The sequence below is a fragment of the Meleagris gallopavo genome, chromosome 2 (genome assembly GCF_000146605.3).
Source record: "Meleagris gallopavo isolate NT-WF06-2002-E0010 breed Aviagen turkey brand Nicholas breeding stock chromosome 2, Turkey_5.1, whole genome shotgun sequence".
Classification (NCBI taxonomy): Eukaryota; Metazoa; Chordata; class Aves; order Galliformes; family Phasianidae; genus Meleagris; species Meleagris gallopavo.
This window is the reverse complement of record NC_015012.2, coordinates 78116233-78129912: the sequence shown is the minus strand read 5'-3', so window position 1 is coordinate 78129912 and position 13680 is coordinate 78116233. Positions and strand designations below refer to the sequence as shown.

General features: G+C 38.4%; 1 protein-coding gene across 1 annotated transcript in view; it reads left to right on the top strand.

The window, feature by feature from the left end:
• BCKDHB (branched chain keto acid dehydrogenase E1 subunit beta) overlaps positions 1 to 13680 on the top strand; it is a 106711-nt gene that overhangs the window by 221 nt on the left and 92810 nt on the right. Inside the window, exons 2-3 of the mRNA XM_010707698.1 lie at positions 1883 to 1960; positions 4241 to 4309. Coding sequence (XP_010706000.1) covers positions 1897 to 1960; positions 4241 to 4309 — 133 coding nt within the window. The 5' untranslated portion in view covers positions 1883 to 1896. The remainder of the gene's footprint in view (positions 1 to 1882; positions 1961 to 4240; positions 4310 to 13680) is intronic.

The following is a 13680-nucleotide window of genomic DNA, read 5'->3' as shown; positions in this document are numbered from 1 at the left end:
AGAAAGAGCGGGCAGGGCCGCCGCAATCCCGGGTGGCTCGGCCTTGGCCCGGCCGCGTGGCTGAGGTCCCTGTGTTTGCTCAGCACAGAGCAGAGGAGCTGAGGGGAGGCCTGATGGCGGCTGCAGCTCCTCACAGGGAGCGGAGGGGCAGCGCTGAGCTCTGCTCTGTGTGACAGCGACAGAGCCTGAGGGAACGGCGTGGAGCTGTGCCAGGGGAGGGGCAGCTGGGGGTCGGGGACAGGTGCTGCACCACAGGGCGGTGGCATGGAACGGGCTGCCCGGGGCTGTGGGCACGGCCCTGAGCTGCTGGAGTTCGAGGAGTGTTTGAGTACCGCTTTCAGACATAGGGTTTGAATTTTGAGTGGTGCTGTGTGGAGCCGGCAGTTGGGCTCGATGATTTCCTGTGGGGCTTTTCCAATTCAGGATGTTCTATGAGGTGTTCCGACTTTGTAGTTAAGTCTGAGACAGCTCTCAGCCGTTCCCATGTGCTTTGAGGAGGCACAGGCACGCAGGGTGTCCCAGAGCAATGTCTGTGTGCTGCCGGCCTCTGCTGGAGGGCACAACGAAGAAGCCCTTGTGGGGCAGTCAGCCCTAATGCTAAGAGGAAAGCTAGGTCCCTGACTTAAACAAAACAAGCAAAAAACAACCCTTGGAGTTCTATGACAAATAGTGAATAAAAATAAATGACAGTACTGGTCTGGTCTTGATATTAATCCTAGCTTCACAGTTCACACCTGAAGGGCACAATTACTTTCTACTCTCCTGCTTCTGTGACAGCCTTTTGCTGTTAGAAGCAGGGGCCAGCAGGTTGGAACAGTCAGTGCTAGCAGTTTGACAGTTGCTGGAGGGATAGGCATTTCCTTATAGCAAATACTGAAATGAATGTGTCCTGCTGAAAGGATAACCTTGTGTGGGTGACTGGGGAAGGAGAAACTGCTGCTGTTCCCCAACTTCCACTTTGCAAATGTTGATTGCTTATAGCTTTGATACAGTTTGAATGGTTCCCATAATGGTTTCTTACAGCTTTCTCTTAAAGGCTTCTGTAAACTATAACAAGAAAAGCTATTGAGCATGAAAAAATACAGGAACACAGCTCTCTAGCTCTGCTATGACTTGAGCCATGGTCTTGACCAAGAAATGCTAATTACCAGGGGATAATTGGCTGAGTGATTGTTGAGAGATACTGTAAACAGAAGTCAGTTCTTTTGGTTACTCTTATTCCTGTTCTCTCATATGGCTGCCACTTCTTTCCTTGCAGTTCAGAAAGGGACTGCGTTAGATCTTAGTACTTAAATCCCTTTTTAAGTATAGCTGTTCCATATCTAACTTCCTCCTTTTTTTTTTTTTTTTGTTGTTTAATGCTTCTAACGCTTTCTAATCGCAATCCAGAGAGCGGGCAGGAGGCATACGAAACTTCTGATGGCAGCAGATGTCTGTAAATAGTGAAGGCAAGAGGTTAAAAAGTAATAATTGAGACACAATAAAGGAAACTTGCTGTGATCTGGTAAACCTCAGCAGAAGGTATCCCTGTGCTCAAGATAATAATGCTTGATTATAGGTTCTTTTTCCTTTGAAAAATTGAATTAACTTTTGTTCCCAGTATTTGAATAAGCTTTGCAAATTTGCATTTGCAGCCACGACTATACTTTTTTCAAAAAGGTTGAATAGAGTTATAGTCCCTGGGATTGCCAAGTATGCTGTGCTTGGTCCCATCTATCCCATAAATTGAGGTTTGCTCAATAAACAAGTCTTTGAGGCATTCCTAATGGGGATTGTGTTTATGACTATTGACTAAGCTTTCAGTAATGTTTTGCAATAGTGTTTTCTAATGTATTGCATATTTTGAACTAAATTAAATATCAAAATAATCCCTTTCTCACAGGGCAAACTCAGAAGATGAATCTCTTCCAGTCCATAACAAGTGCCTTGGATAATGCTTTAGCCAAAGATCCGACTGCAGGTATGCTCTACTTGTTAGTATGTTTTGCTTTCCATCAATTGCATTTTGTATTTGTGCACAATAGTGAATGTGTTTCTCATTGCCTTTAAGCTTTGTAGTATGTTATTTCTACATTTTGATATTAAACAAGGCTTAAAAATGCACTGGGATTTAAAACATATAAATGGGATGTTAACAGATTATTAATGGATGATGTATTCTAAACTGTAGTTGTTTTCTCTATCAGCTTGTTGTATTTTGATTGCAAATTGGGACAGAAATATATGTTTATTAATACATTTCTGCTATTTTAGGGTGGCCTAAGTCCCAGAAAAAAGTAAAGGAGGATTTTTTTTGCCTCACTTTTAGTTCACTCAACTCTCCATACTCAAAAAATGGTACTCTTGAAAGACTGCATGTTTCTTGCTCTGTCATTCTCCTTTCTCTCCTTCTCTGCTCTCTCATACTCCTTTTCAGCTTTACTGATTTTGGGTCATCATCGTACATGGGCAATGTAAGATTTCTCCTGTCTTTTGCAGTCTGGATAACTGATAGCTTTGAAGAAGCTAGTTCAACACAGTTCAGTTAAAAATGAATTATCCTAAACTTTATTTTGCACAAAACGACTTAATTCATGGAGATAACAAGAGATCAGTTGCTTCAGTCATCAACAAAGGTGTGATGAAGGCCAGATATTCAAAATGTTATTTCTTAATGGCATGAACACAGCTGGAAAAGCTGTATGATCCTGTTGTGTAAGTTTGTTTTTTTCCACTTAATCTGTTAGTAACTCTTTTTGGCACCGTTTAAACCACTGCTTAGTTTGAAGTCTAACTAATTGTCTGATCTGTCAGGATAAATTCCATGTTCTGTATCCAGTAGTATGCTTGTATGCATTCTCTCTCAATCTAAAGCTATGTTATAATCAGCTTTAGTAAGCTTGACTTAGACAACAGGTTTTAGTGATATTTCTGTAGTATCAACAATATAAAAGCAAGTACAGTGTAATTCTATAAGGAACCTAAACACGTATGTGATCTTCAGCCTTTTATTTGCTCTAATGTTCTAGTCTTGCTCCTCATCTTGCAGTTCTGTATCTGTGTAAAACCCTTTGCCAGACTATACTGGAATTCTGCAGTCCAGATCTGTGTTTTGTCAGTATTGCTCTACTTAATGAATTAATTAGTAATTCTTGTAGTAGAAAGCGTATTCTTTGTCTGTTTTCAGTTGTGTGGAAATTGAGCAACTGTTGTTTAAGTAGTGGGGAAACTCATGCTTGGGTAAATGAGGACTAGAATCTGGCCAGGAAAGCATTTCAGTGGATGAGGAGAATGAGTAGTTTCATGGAAGTTTGCTGACAGCATTGTCAAATGGGGCTGTTCTTATGTTCTTAGTACCAGATGATTCCAAAGTATGTAGTCACATGGTAGTAGGAAAACACTATGAAGTTTTTAATATAATTAAAAAAAAAAAAAAAAAAAGACAGCAAACTAGTAAAAATGAATTGGAGCAATGATTTGAGGATCTATTTCTGTCATTAACACTATGATGGCATAGCTTTTTTCCAATCTCTATTTTAACAGATTAAATAAAACTGTTTTAACAAAAGTCACTTTCAGCATTTGATAAGTCAAAAGAGAAGAAGATCAGATGAAAATTTAGCCCTAAATCAGCTGAAGATAATTAGTTTGGGGGAAAAAGACTTTAATTGTCCAGGTGCTGTATGAGAATGGTAGTGTTGAATATAGTGTTGAATACTAATAGTTGTCCTGGCTATTAGATTGCCATCTTTTCTGTATAGGATTTCCTTTGAAGAGGCTCTTGAGGGATCTGGTGAGTATGTTATTTTGTAGAACACTTCAATTTGACACTTTTCAAAACACTAAATATACTGGAATCTGTGGATGAAAAATATGAGTGTTTGAGTTGAAGCACAATATACAACTTCAGTAACTCTTTCATAATTGTTTATTGGAATTGTTATTTTATTTGTTTTGATGTCTTGATGTTATAGAATACTTCAGAAAAATAAATGGCCTAATGAAGCCATAACTGAATCAGTTAGATTAATACTATTTCAAGGCATAGATGTATTACTTCACTGATTCTTTGTTAGCCTTGCTTCTTCTACAGAAGCAGCAGTGTAAAAGAAGGCTGTGTAAAGGAAGCACTTAAACGTCTAGATAAATTTTGAACTAGAATGAAGTGTTAAGTGCTTAACAGAAAAATTGCCGAGGCATTCATGGAGAAATCAAATGCACTGGGATTACATTAATCTTCCTGTACTTTTTTTTTTTTTAGTAATATTTGGTGAAGATGTGGCCTTTGGTGGAGTCTTCAGGTGTACAGTTGGCTTGCGAGACAAGTATGGTAAGCCACTGTTTACATCTGGTTTTATCTTTGTATTAACATTTGTTTTTCCTACCCCATATGGTTTGTGGGAGAAGAGAAGAATATGTAGGAGAGAAATCTTATAACTGGAGTACTTTTTTATTCTATTTGTCTTTGAAAATAGAAGTTTTGAATATGCTATCAGTGTAAGCTTTCAAAAATACTGAATTTGCTGACATTTGAATTGTCTTCTGTTTCTTCAAATAACTTTATCAATATGACTTCACATTTTTAACTGTACTTGGACTAAATGTTCGTCATTTGGGCCCCACTTTATTTGTCATCAAATTAAAGCCTCTTATCAACGAAACATAGTGATGCTTTTTGGTCTTATCTGCCACAAACTGGAAAGGACTTAACTTGAAATAGGTTTGAGTACTTTGTTAAATATAATATTTTCTAACATGCCCTGGAAATATAGAAAGAAAACACAACATAGAAATTTTATAGCTATTCTTGTTCTTCATCTACAATGCAACTGGTTTACTTGCTTGGGAGATTTGCGTGCAGGCATTCAGAGAAATAATGACATTGCCATCTAGATAGGGGAAAAATATATATGCAAAAATATATATGAAAAATGTGACATACTTAATTATCTCAGACAGTTGAGGTGGGTTCAGGGGAAGAAAAATGTTGTTACTTACAGAATCTTTTAAATTAAAAGATCACCTTAATTTTTTTTAAAGTGAATTTAAAATAAGGAGCTTTCTAGAAAAGAATAACTGAATTGGAAGAAACCTTCAAAGGTGATGTAATCCATCTGAATTTTAAAAACTTGCAGGAGTTTTCAATAATTTCTTACATTATCCGTGGTTTAAGTTAATCTTTACATTATGTTCATTTAAGAAGAAACTTAATTCTGCTTTCTGTGGTGTGATCTTCTATAGCTTCACATCAGTGGAGATAAAGGTGTAGACTGTTACAATGAATAGTCTGAAAGCAAGTAAGTGCCATGTTCACAGTTTTTGTTGGATAGAGTTAAATGTGTACTCAGTGATATCTTGTTGGCAAATTTGGAGGAATTCTTGACATCACTGTTTTTAACTTAGGTGTGATTTCCTTAGGTGTGCTTTTTGCCCCAAGAAGTGCTGTGGAATGCTACAAAAAATAACTTTTTAATCTATGGCGTGCAAGGTGATACGTAGTGGTTTACCCTCTTGGAAACTGGTTGTGGCTACAGTAACGTGGTGGCTTTTTATATGGGTGTTGTGTCCCCCACTGGGCTATCCAACAGTCGAAGCAGAACATTACAAATTCAAGGCACAAAAATGATTGGTACCATTTGCTGCAGATTACATCTATTTCACTGATTTATCTGGAGATGAGTTATTGCTGACTTGGACATTACAAGAAAACATTGGGCTTAAAAAGGGAGTGGAAGAAGACTGTGCTTTTAAGGCAGTTTAGAAAGATAAGTCTGTTTTGTCTTAATTCTCTACTTCAGTGGTTATCATAGAACCATAGAATGGCTTGGGTTGGAAGGCACCTCAAGGATCGTGAATCTCCAACCCCCTGCCACATGCAGGGCCACCAACCTCCCCATTTACTACTAGACCAGGCTGCCCAGGGCCCCATCCAATCTGGCCTTGAACACCTCCACGGATGGGGCATCCACAACCTCTCTGGGCAGCCTGTTCCAGCACCTCACCACTCTCTCTGTAAAGAACTTCCCCTGACATCCAACCTAAATCTTCCCTCCTTGATTATAAAGCCATTCTCTCACTCTGCTGCTTATATGTTAATATGTATTTACATAAAGTCTGGTTGAAACTATTAGTAGTAGTCATTATGGTTGCATGTTGGGGTTGAGTTGGTTCTGTAAATCTGGTGGAACATGTTCTCTGTTCATCAGATTTCATGTGAAAATGAAGTCTCCTAGACAGCAGTTGGCTGTGCTGTAGAGGTGGGTGCTGTAGAGGTGGGTGCTGTAGAGGTGGGTGCTGTAGAGGTGGGTGCTGTAGAGGTGGGTGCTGTAGAGGTAATGCAGGGAACATCTATAAAGTAACTTGGCTGGTGTGACAAGCAACAGTCTCAATGTACTGGCAACTTAGCTAGAATTGAATTTATTTTGAGTGTGCAATAAGAATTTTTGGTGAATATTTTGAGGAAGATACGGCATGACTTTGGGAATATTTGAGTGGAACTCCTTTAAAGCTTGAGGGGGAAGATGGATGAGAAATTGGAGCAGTACTTATATTAATATATTCAATAAGGGCCAATGAAAGTTAATATTGATTCTGACCACCTTCTAGTGAAAAAGATGATAGATTTTTTATGAGGAAAAACTAAGCTCATATTTCTTGTGATTAAAAGCAAGTGGGTACGTAAAGTGCTGGTGAAACCAAATTGATCAGGTAGGAAACTGACTCTTCATGTCAGTTCTGACCACTGCAAGGATTGTTTTGACTGCAAAGGATGTTAGTTGAAAGGGAGAAATTCAAAAAGGTTTTCTGACGTGTTTGTGCCTTAAAAGAAATATAATCTCTTATTCTTATATTCTAGAAAGATCTCAAGTTCCCCTTCTGTCTTGCAAATTCTAAGATTTGGGTGTTGTTGAAAAGTGAACTGAAGATATCGATAGTGATTGAGATGGAAGGAGTTTTTATAATTATTCTGTTGGTGAGGTACCTGTAAGTACATGGTGACAATATCTGATCTACACATTTGGAGAGAAGGAGAAATATGAAGGAGTTGTCCATAAAATGATAATTCAGCTTTGTAAGGCAGGCAAGGTGACACAAGTAACTTTTGGTTTCTTCAGTAACACTGAAATCTTATAGAAAACATGCAATAGCTTGAGTGAAAATAGCAAAAATGAACCTCGTGGCAAACTGAAGGTTTTACAGTGCTTAGGAGAACTAGGAAAACCTGAAAGCACAGAAATTGAAGGAATCCAAAATTTCAATTAGGACGTATCTGTCTTAGATCAGTGTTGTTTTAGACAGGAGATAAGTTCCAGTTACAGCACTTGTCTTATGCGTAGGCTGTATGTAGTCTATTTTAAATAAGGAGGAATTCCAGACAGAGCTGATGAGCAGGCAACCAGCCTCATTGATCTTGCTTGTACAATAAAGATTACATACTTACTGGCCTTTCTTTCCACGCCTCACTCCTGCAATTACCATTAGCATAGTAATAGCAAATGCAAGTAGTGCATTATGTTGATTTAAAATTTGATGAAATTGATTTATTCCCCCCCTCATTCTAGAACTGGAGTTTTCCAATTTTGTAGCTAATCAAAATCACTAGGTGGCAGTCTATGCCTGTAAGTAATTATTTTGCTACATATTATCCTCCTTTTAAAGCGTATTGAAGAGATTGAGATCTAATTATCTAACGTTACAGCAGTGAGAACTCAGTGCATTAATATTCAGCAGTAACTCTATGCAGATTGTGGTTGCTATCTGTACTGTTACTCAAGTCTCTCTGGACAGGTAGTGAGGAGAAGAAAAATACTTTTAGAATAAATCATAATCAAATCTAAGACTTTTTTTTTTTGGCCAGAAAAGCCCTGTGTTTTTATTAAAGCACAGATAGAGATGTATGCTAATAAGCAGAAGCCCAGCTTGTAGACTTTATTAAAAAAAAAAAAATATATATATATATATATATATCTTAGTTGTTGATTAGATGAGTATGTTTTGAAATTGTTTAATTGAGGAAATGTATGTAAGCATGGCAATATGTGGAATTGTCTTTGCTATGACAGCTGTACCTCGGGTATCACGTTTCTTCCTGTGTGTCTTTTGTTAACATCTGAGGTAGTGACGTCAGAGCTGGATTCAGCCTTAGCAAATTGTTGTTCTTCCATGGATATTAGTAACTTCTGCATTAACTGAATGCTTAGAATTCAACTGCTGTATAATCCTCCTTCCTGAAAACATGTAGATTCCTGATTATCATTACTTTATTTTTATGTGGAAAGTTCCTTTCGAATAAGGGAACAGAAGTCTTTTTTTTTTTTTTTTTCTTTTTGTTTTCCCCCCTCTCCCTTAGGTCTCACACTCTGGATGGTATACTCTTATCTTACTTCTTCTCTCCTTCCCCATTACCTCCTGCCAGGTCACCATTTTGCAAAGGTTGTGTACTCTAACCTGCAGAATATCTTTATTGAAAAAGGAACAAATACCTGCTGCTCCATATTCCTGCTATCTTGGAAATGTTTCTTGTTCCTTGTCTCCAGAGCAAAGAAGTAAAGCAAATGTTTTGTATCTGGTTCTTTTGCCTACTTTGTTTTTGTAGCCTATGTAGTCTATTTTTTTTTTTTTTTTAAAAGGATACATATTTAGACTTTGGAGAAAATAACTGGCTAAAATATCTGTACACATTTGCCTTCGAGCCTATGGGTAGATTTAAAAGGATGTTGGAGTGCAGATAATTGTGGTTGGTTTCTCTGCTTGGAGAGTGAAATAAAATTGTAGCACGGAATAATTAGCATTAACTCTTTTGCAGAATCATAGAATGGTTTTCAAGACCACACCTGTTCATAGGTCTTATCACTTACATGCAGATGCCTTTCACAAAGATGCACTTATCTGTATGTATGTATCTGGATACCTTGTTTTGGTGAAGTTATGTTTTATGCAAGTATTGGAAGGTTAAAGTGCTCCCCAAAATATTTATGGGGAGCTATGGTGACATGCTATGATTCTAGACCTCTGGAAAGGAATCTGGGAGCTCTGGCTGATGGGAAGCTGCATCTGAGCCAGCAGTGTATCCTGGCAGCCAGAGAGGCCAACTGTACCCTGGGATGCACCAGTCCCAGCGTGCCACACCAAAGTGTGAGGTGGATGGGGAAAAAGATTGTGAATAAAAATTAGAATCTGTTCAGTCTATCCAGGATACAGGGTATTTTTTTGCAAGCTGGAAAGTCATTGAAGAAATACACTTGTATAGAACCCCGTGGGTGCAGGGGGAGTTGAATTAAAGATTTCTCCCTGTGGGAAATTGCAATCACATCAAAAAGCAAGTGATTTAACAGCATATGACACCACAGAGCAAGAAAATAACATCCTTATGTGAGCATGACCTAGCCACATCATTCGCAATCAGCTGGATGCTTTAAAAATGATTTTATTTATCACTTCCATATTTGTTTTGCTCTACTTTCTGCCTGCCTTACAGATTTTGATCTCTGAAGGACAGGGTATGTTTTGGGACAGATAACTGCCAAGGCTGTTCTTAGCCTTCAGATATGGAAATTCTGTGGCTTCCCTACGCACACTGTCCCAGCACAGGATTATGTTTTCAAAGCTCTTTGTTATTGATCAATCTTTTCTGGACACTGCTTGCTGCAGCTGAAGATTATGGGCCATCCAAAGCTGAGTACATTACTCTACTTGGATCTTACTGAGTAAAACATGATTGCTTACAGCTTTCTGCTGATATATCTCATCATAGTGCTAACTTGTCATGCAGCCCTGATGTTTATTTCCAGTGTCTGATCCACTGTAATCCCTGAATGTTATTTTGCAGATTCTGTGTCTAAGGTGTAAGCTTGTGTGTGAGTTTTCAGGGAACACTTCATTCTTAGTAAATGACTGGTTTGTATATAGTCCAGCAACATAATTCAGGAGGTTTTGTTTATCTATCCAGGAGATGCCTGCATTTGTAAAATTGAGGTAGTCAACTTTGGAGAAAAGTGTTTACTTAAATGCAATATTTTTTGTGTGTTTATGAGCTGCAGAAAACCACTGAAGGAAGACTGTTTAAGTGAAATGCCTATGGGGGAAAATGTACATGATGAGACATAGATGTCCCTAAGTTGTTATTGTATTTGCTGAAGTTCTTGGCTAAGGATTGGATATGCTTAAAAAAAAAATAAAAAAATTAATAATAATAATAAAAAAATGCTGTGCATTGTGAAATAGTTGAAGAACTTTTTGAAAATAGGTAAATAGAAGTAGATAAAGAGTTTTTTAAGTTCTAAATATTTTCCTCTAAAATCTATAAAATGTTTAAAATGTTTATATTGTGGAAGTGTTTTTGTTATTTTATTTTATTTCAGGCAAATTAGTTATTGTGGAGACTTCAAAGCAAGGTCCCTTTACTGCTGAGAGTGTAGAGGTCCATCAATGGATGTTCTGTGTCTGCACTTGTAGTGCCAAGATTGCACTGCAAGGTCACCAAGTAGCTGAATATAGTTTGGATAGGCTGTCTGGGTCTTGTAGTGCCTTCCAGAAGCCTACTACTAGTTGGGGATTACTTTAGTAGGTGTGATGGGTTCCTTTTTTTTTTTTTTTCTTCCGAGTTCTTTTTAATCAATAATCTTGGGTCTTTTGCATGCTGTATGAAACATAGCAATAAGCTGAGGGGAAAAATTTGTCCTTAAGTAGCATGAGACATGGGTGATTAGGGGTTCATTTTATAGACGTTGCTTCAGAAGTAGTCTTCAAGCTTATTGGAGAAGCACCCTGCTACCCCTTTTATGGATATGCTTGTCCTTACGCACACAGTGCGTGTGCTTGAATGAAGTAGTTCAATATTTTTTAATTTGTCAGACTTAAGTTGGGATTGGAAAATGGGTTGGAAAATTTCACTGGGTTGAAAGTGGTTTATGTATCTAGACGGGGTAACATTTAAGAAGCCTGGAGTTTGGTTATCCTTGTATCTTTGTGAATAGACTTCAGCAGACAATTCTGCAGATTTTTTTTTTTTTTTCTTTCCTGATTCTTCCAGAGGAGTCTGGCAAGATTGTGATTTTTTTCTGATTTATATAAATGCCTTTGAATAGGAACATCTGGAGAACGTGTTCCTTGTTCATTACACAACTGTACATTTTGTTCATTTTCATCTTAATAGCCAATTCTTTTCTTAGGATTTGCAGCTAGAAAAAAGAAGTTATTTGAGAATTTGATAATGGCATAGTATGTACTTTTACAATCTGTATCAATGGGATATTGACATAAAAAATTAATGCCTTTGTTTTTAGTGTCTCTGTTTTGAAAGCAATGCATATTTTGTTTGGGACTTGCTGGTTTTGATTGTTTCTTCTTATGGATTGTAAATCTGTGTGAGGAGAAATAAAGGACTTACACTGTAATATGGAACTTAGAATCGTAGGATCATAGAACCCTTGGAGTTGGAGGGGACCTTTAAAGGTCATGTAGTCCAACTCCCCTGCAATGAACAGGACATCCATAGGGTTTCCCAGGGCTTGAGTCAGCCTGATCTTGAGTGTCTTCAGGGCATCCACCATCTCTGTGGGCAACCTGTTCCAGTGTCTCACCACCCTTATCATTAACAAAAAAACCAAAACAAACAAACAAAAAAAACAAAACATAACAAAACAAAACACCTTTGCTAATATCCAGTTTAAATTTCCCTCTTTCAGTTTGAAACCATTTATCCTTGTCCTAGGCGTGTGCCATCCCTTGGATCGTTTTTGTGACCCTCCTCTGGACAAACTCTAACAGGTCTATGTCTCTCCTGTATTGGGTTCTACATCTGGACTCAGTACTCTGGGTGAGGCCTCACCAGTGCAAAGTAGAGTCCAGAAACCTTAGAGACTCTGTCCAGAGCTTTCAAAAGCAGCTGCAACACATTTTAAAGGTATTTAAAGATACGTTTCTGAGCATAAAGTGTTTGCTGCTGACCTCCTTCAAAATGGATTTTTCCATTTGAGAAAATTCTTACACTGAAATGTTTAAAAAATAATACTGTAGTAATAAAGCATCAACAAGGATGAAACATCAAGTATTAAGAACGCAAGATGGAATTTATGTATATAGCTATATCTACAATCTGTATCAATACAAAGTCCAGCTACATAATTTGTATGCCTTGTTTTAGATGTCAGTCCTCAAATCTGTACTATTCCTTAAATTGAATTAGAACATTCTCAATTGCCTTGGTTAGCCCCGTGATCAGCCTGCTCTCTGTTTTATTTGTATTCATTGCATGGGACTAATTTAGCGCGTCCACTATTTTTTTCTGCCTCTGAAGTTGGTGATGAGAATGTGATAATTATCACCACTTCAGTTTAAGATGACGTTGCAGACTTTATTACAAGTGTACAGCATTGAGTTTTCATGGGAATAATTTGTTAGAAGGGTCAAACTGCTCAAGTCATAGAATCATCAAGGTTGGAAAAGGCCTCCAGGATCATCCAGTCCAACTGTCCACCTACCCCCAATATTTTCCCACTAAACCTTGTCCCTTAGTACAACATCTAAATGTTTCTTGAATGCCTCTGGGGATGGTGACTCCGTGAGCTCCCTGGGCAGTCCATTCCAGTTCCTGACCACCCTTTCAGAGAAGAAATTTTTCCTAACATCCAAGTTGAATCCCTGCTTGTGTAACTTGAGGCCATTCCCTCTATTCCTATTGCTAGATACATGAGAGGAAAAGCTGACTCCCACCTTCCACATCCTTTCAGGTAGTTGTAGAGGCAGTAAGGTCTACCCTGGTCCTCCTCTTCTCCAGACTCAGCAATTCTAGTTCCCTAAACTGTTCCTTATAAGACGTGTCCTCCAGAGCTCTCACCAGCTTTGTTACCCTTCTGTGGACCTACTCCAGGGCCTTGATGTCTTTTTTGTAGTGAGGGGCCAAAAACTGAGAACAGTACTTGAGGTGTTCAGGAGGACAGTCACCTTCCTTTTCCTGCTGCCAACACTATTTCTGATACCAGCCAGGATGCTATTGGCCTTTTTGGCTACCTGGGATACCTGCTGCTTCATGTTTAGCAGAGTGTCAACCAACACTCCTAGGTCCATTTCCTCCATGCAGTCTTCCAACCACTCTGCCCCAAGCCTGTACTGTTGCCTGGAGCTGTTGTGGCCAAAGTGCAGGACTAGCCACCTGGACTTGTTGAACTTCATTCTAAGCCTGGAAATCCAGCCTGTCCAGATCTCTCTGTAGGGCCTTCCTATCCCCAGACAGATCGATGCTTCCTCCCCACTTGCTGTCATCTACAAACTTACTGAGGATGGACTCAATGCCCTCATCCAGATTGTCAATAAACATATTGAACAGAATGGGTCAAATATCTGAGACATTTTGCAACAGAAACACTTTGAGGAGAAAGTTAATTCAGTATTGTCTTCTCGTGACTAAAATGACGTAACATACTAGCAGTTACTGAAAGTCTCCTTTATGTTACTTTGTTGACACGCTATATCCTTATAATCTGGCAGGGATTTTTCCCTATTCAATGGGAGCACTGCATATTGATAAATTTTTTTCGTTTTTTTTTTTCTCATGTCCTTTGCATTATCTGAGATACATGTTTTTCATTACTGCATATTCTTGGAAATACAGTACTTTATCTTTTTTTTAGTGGCGTTAAATCCATGGCTGTTGTGTTGAGCGTAGTTGCTTCACAATATAGACTAGAGCCAGCTTGCTTT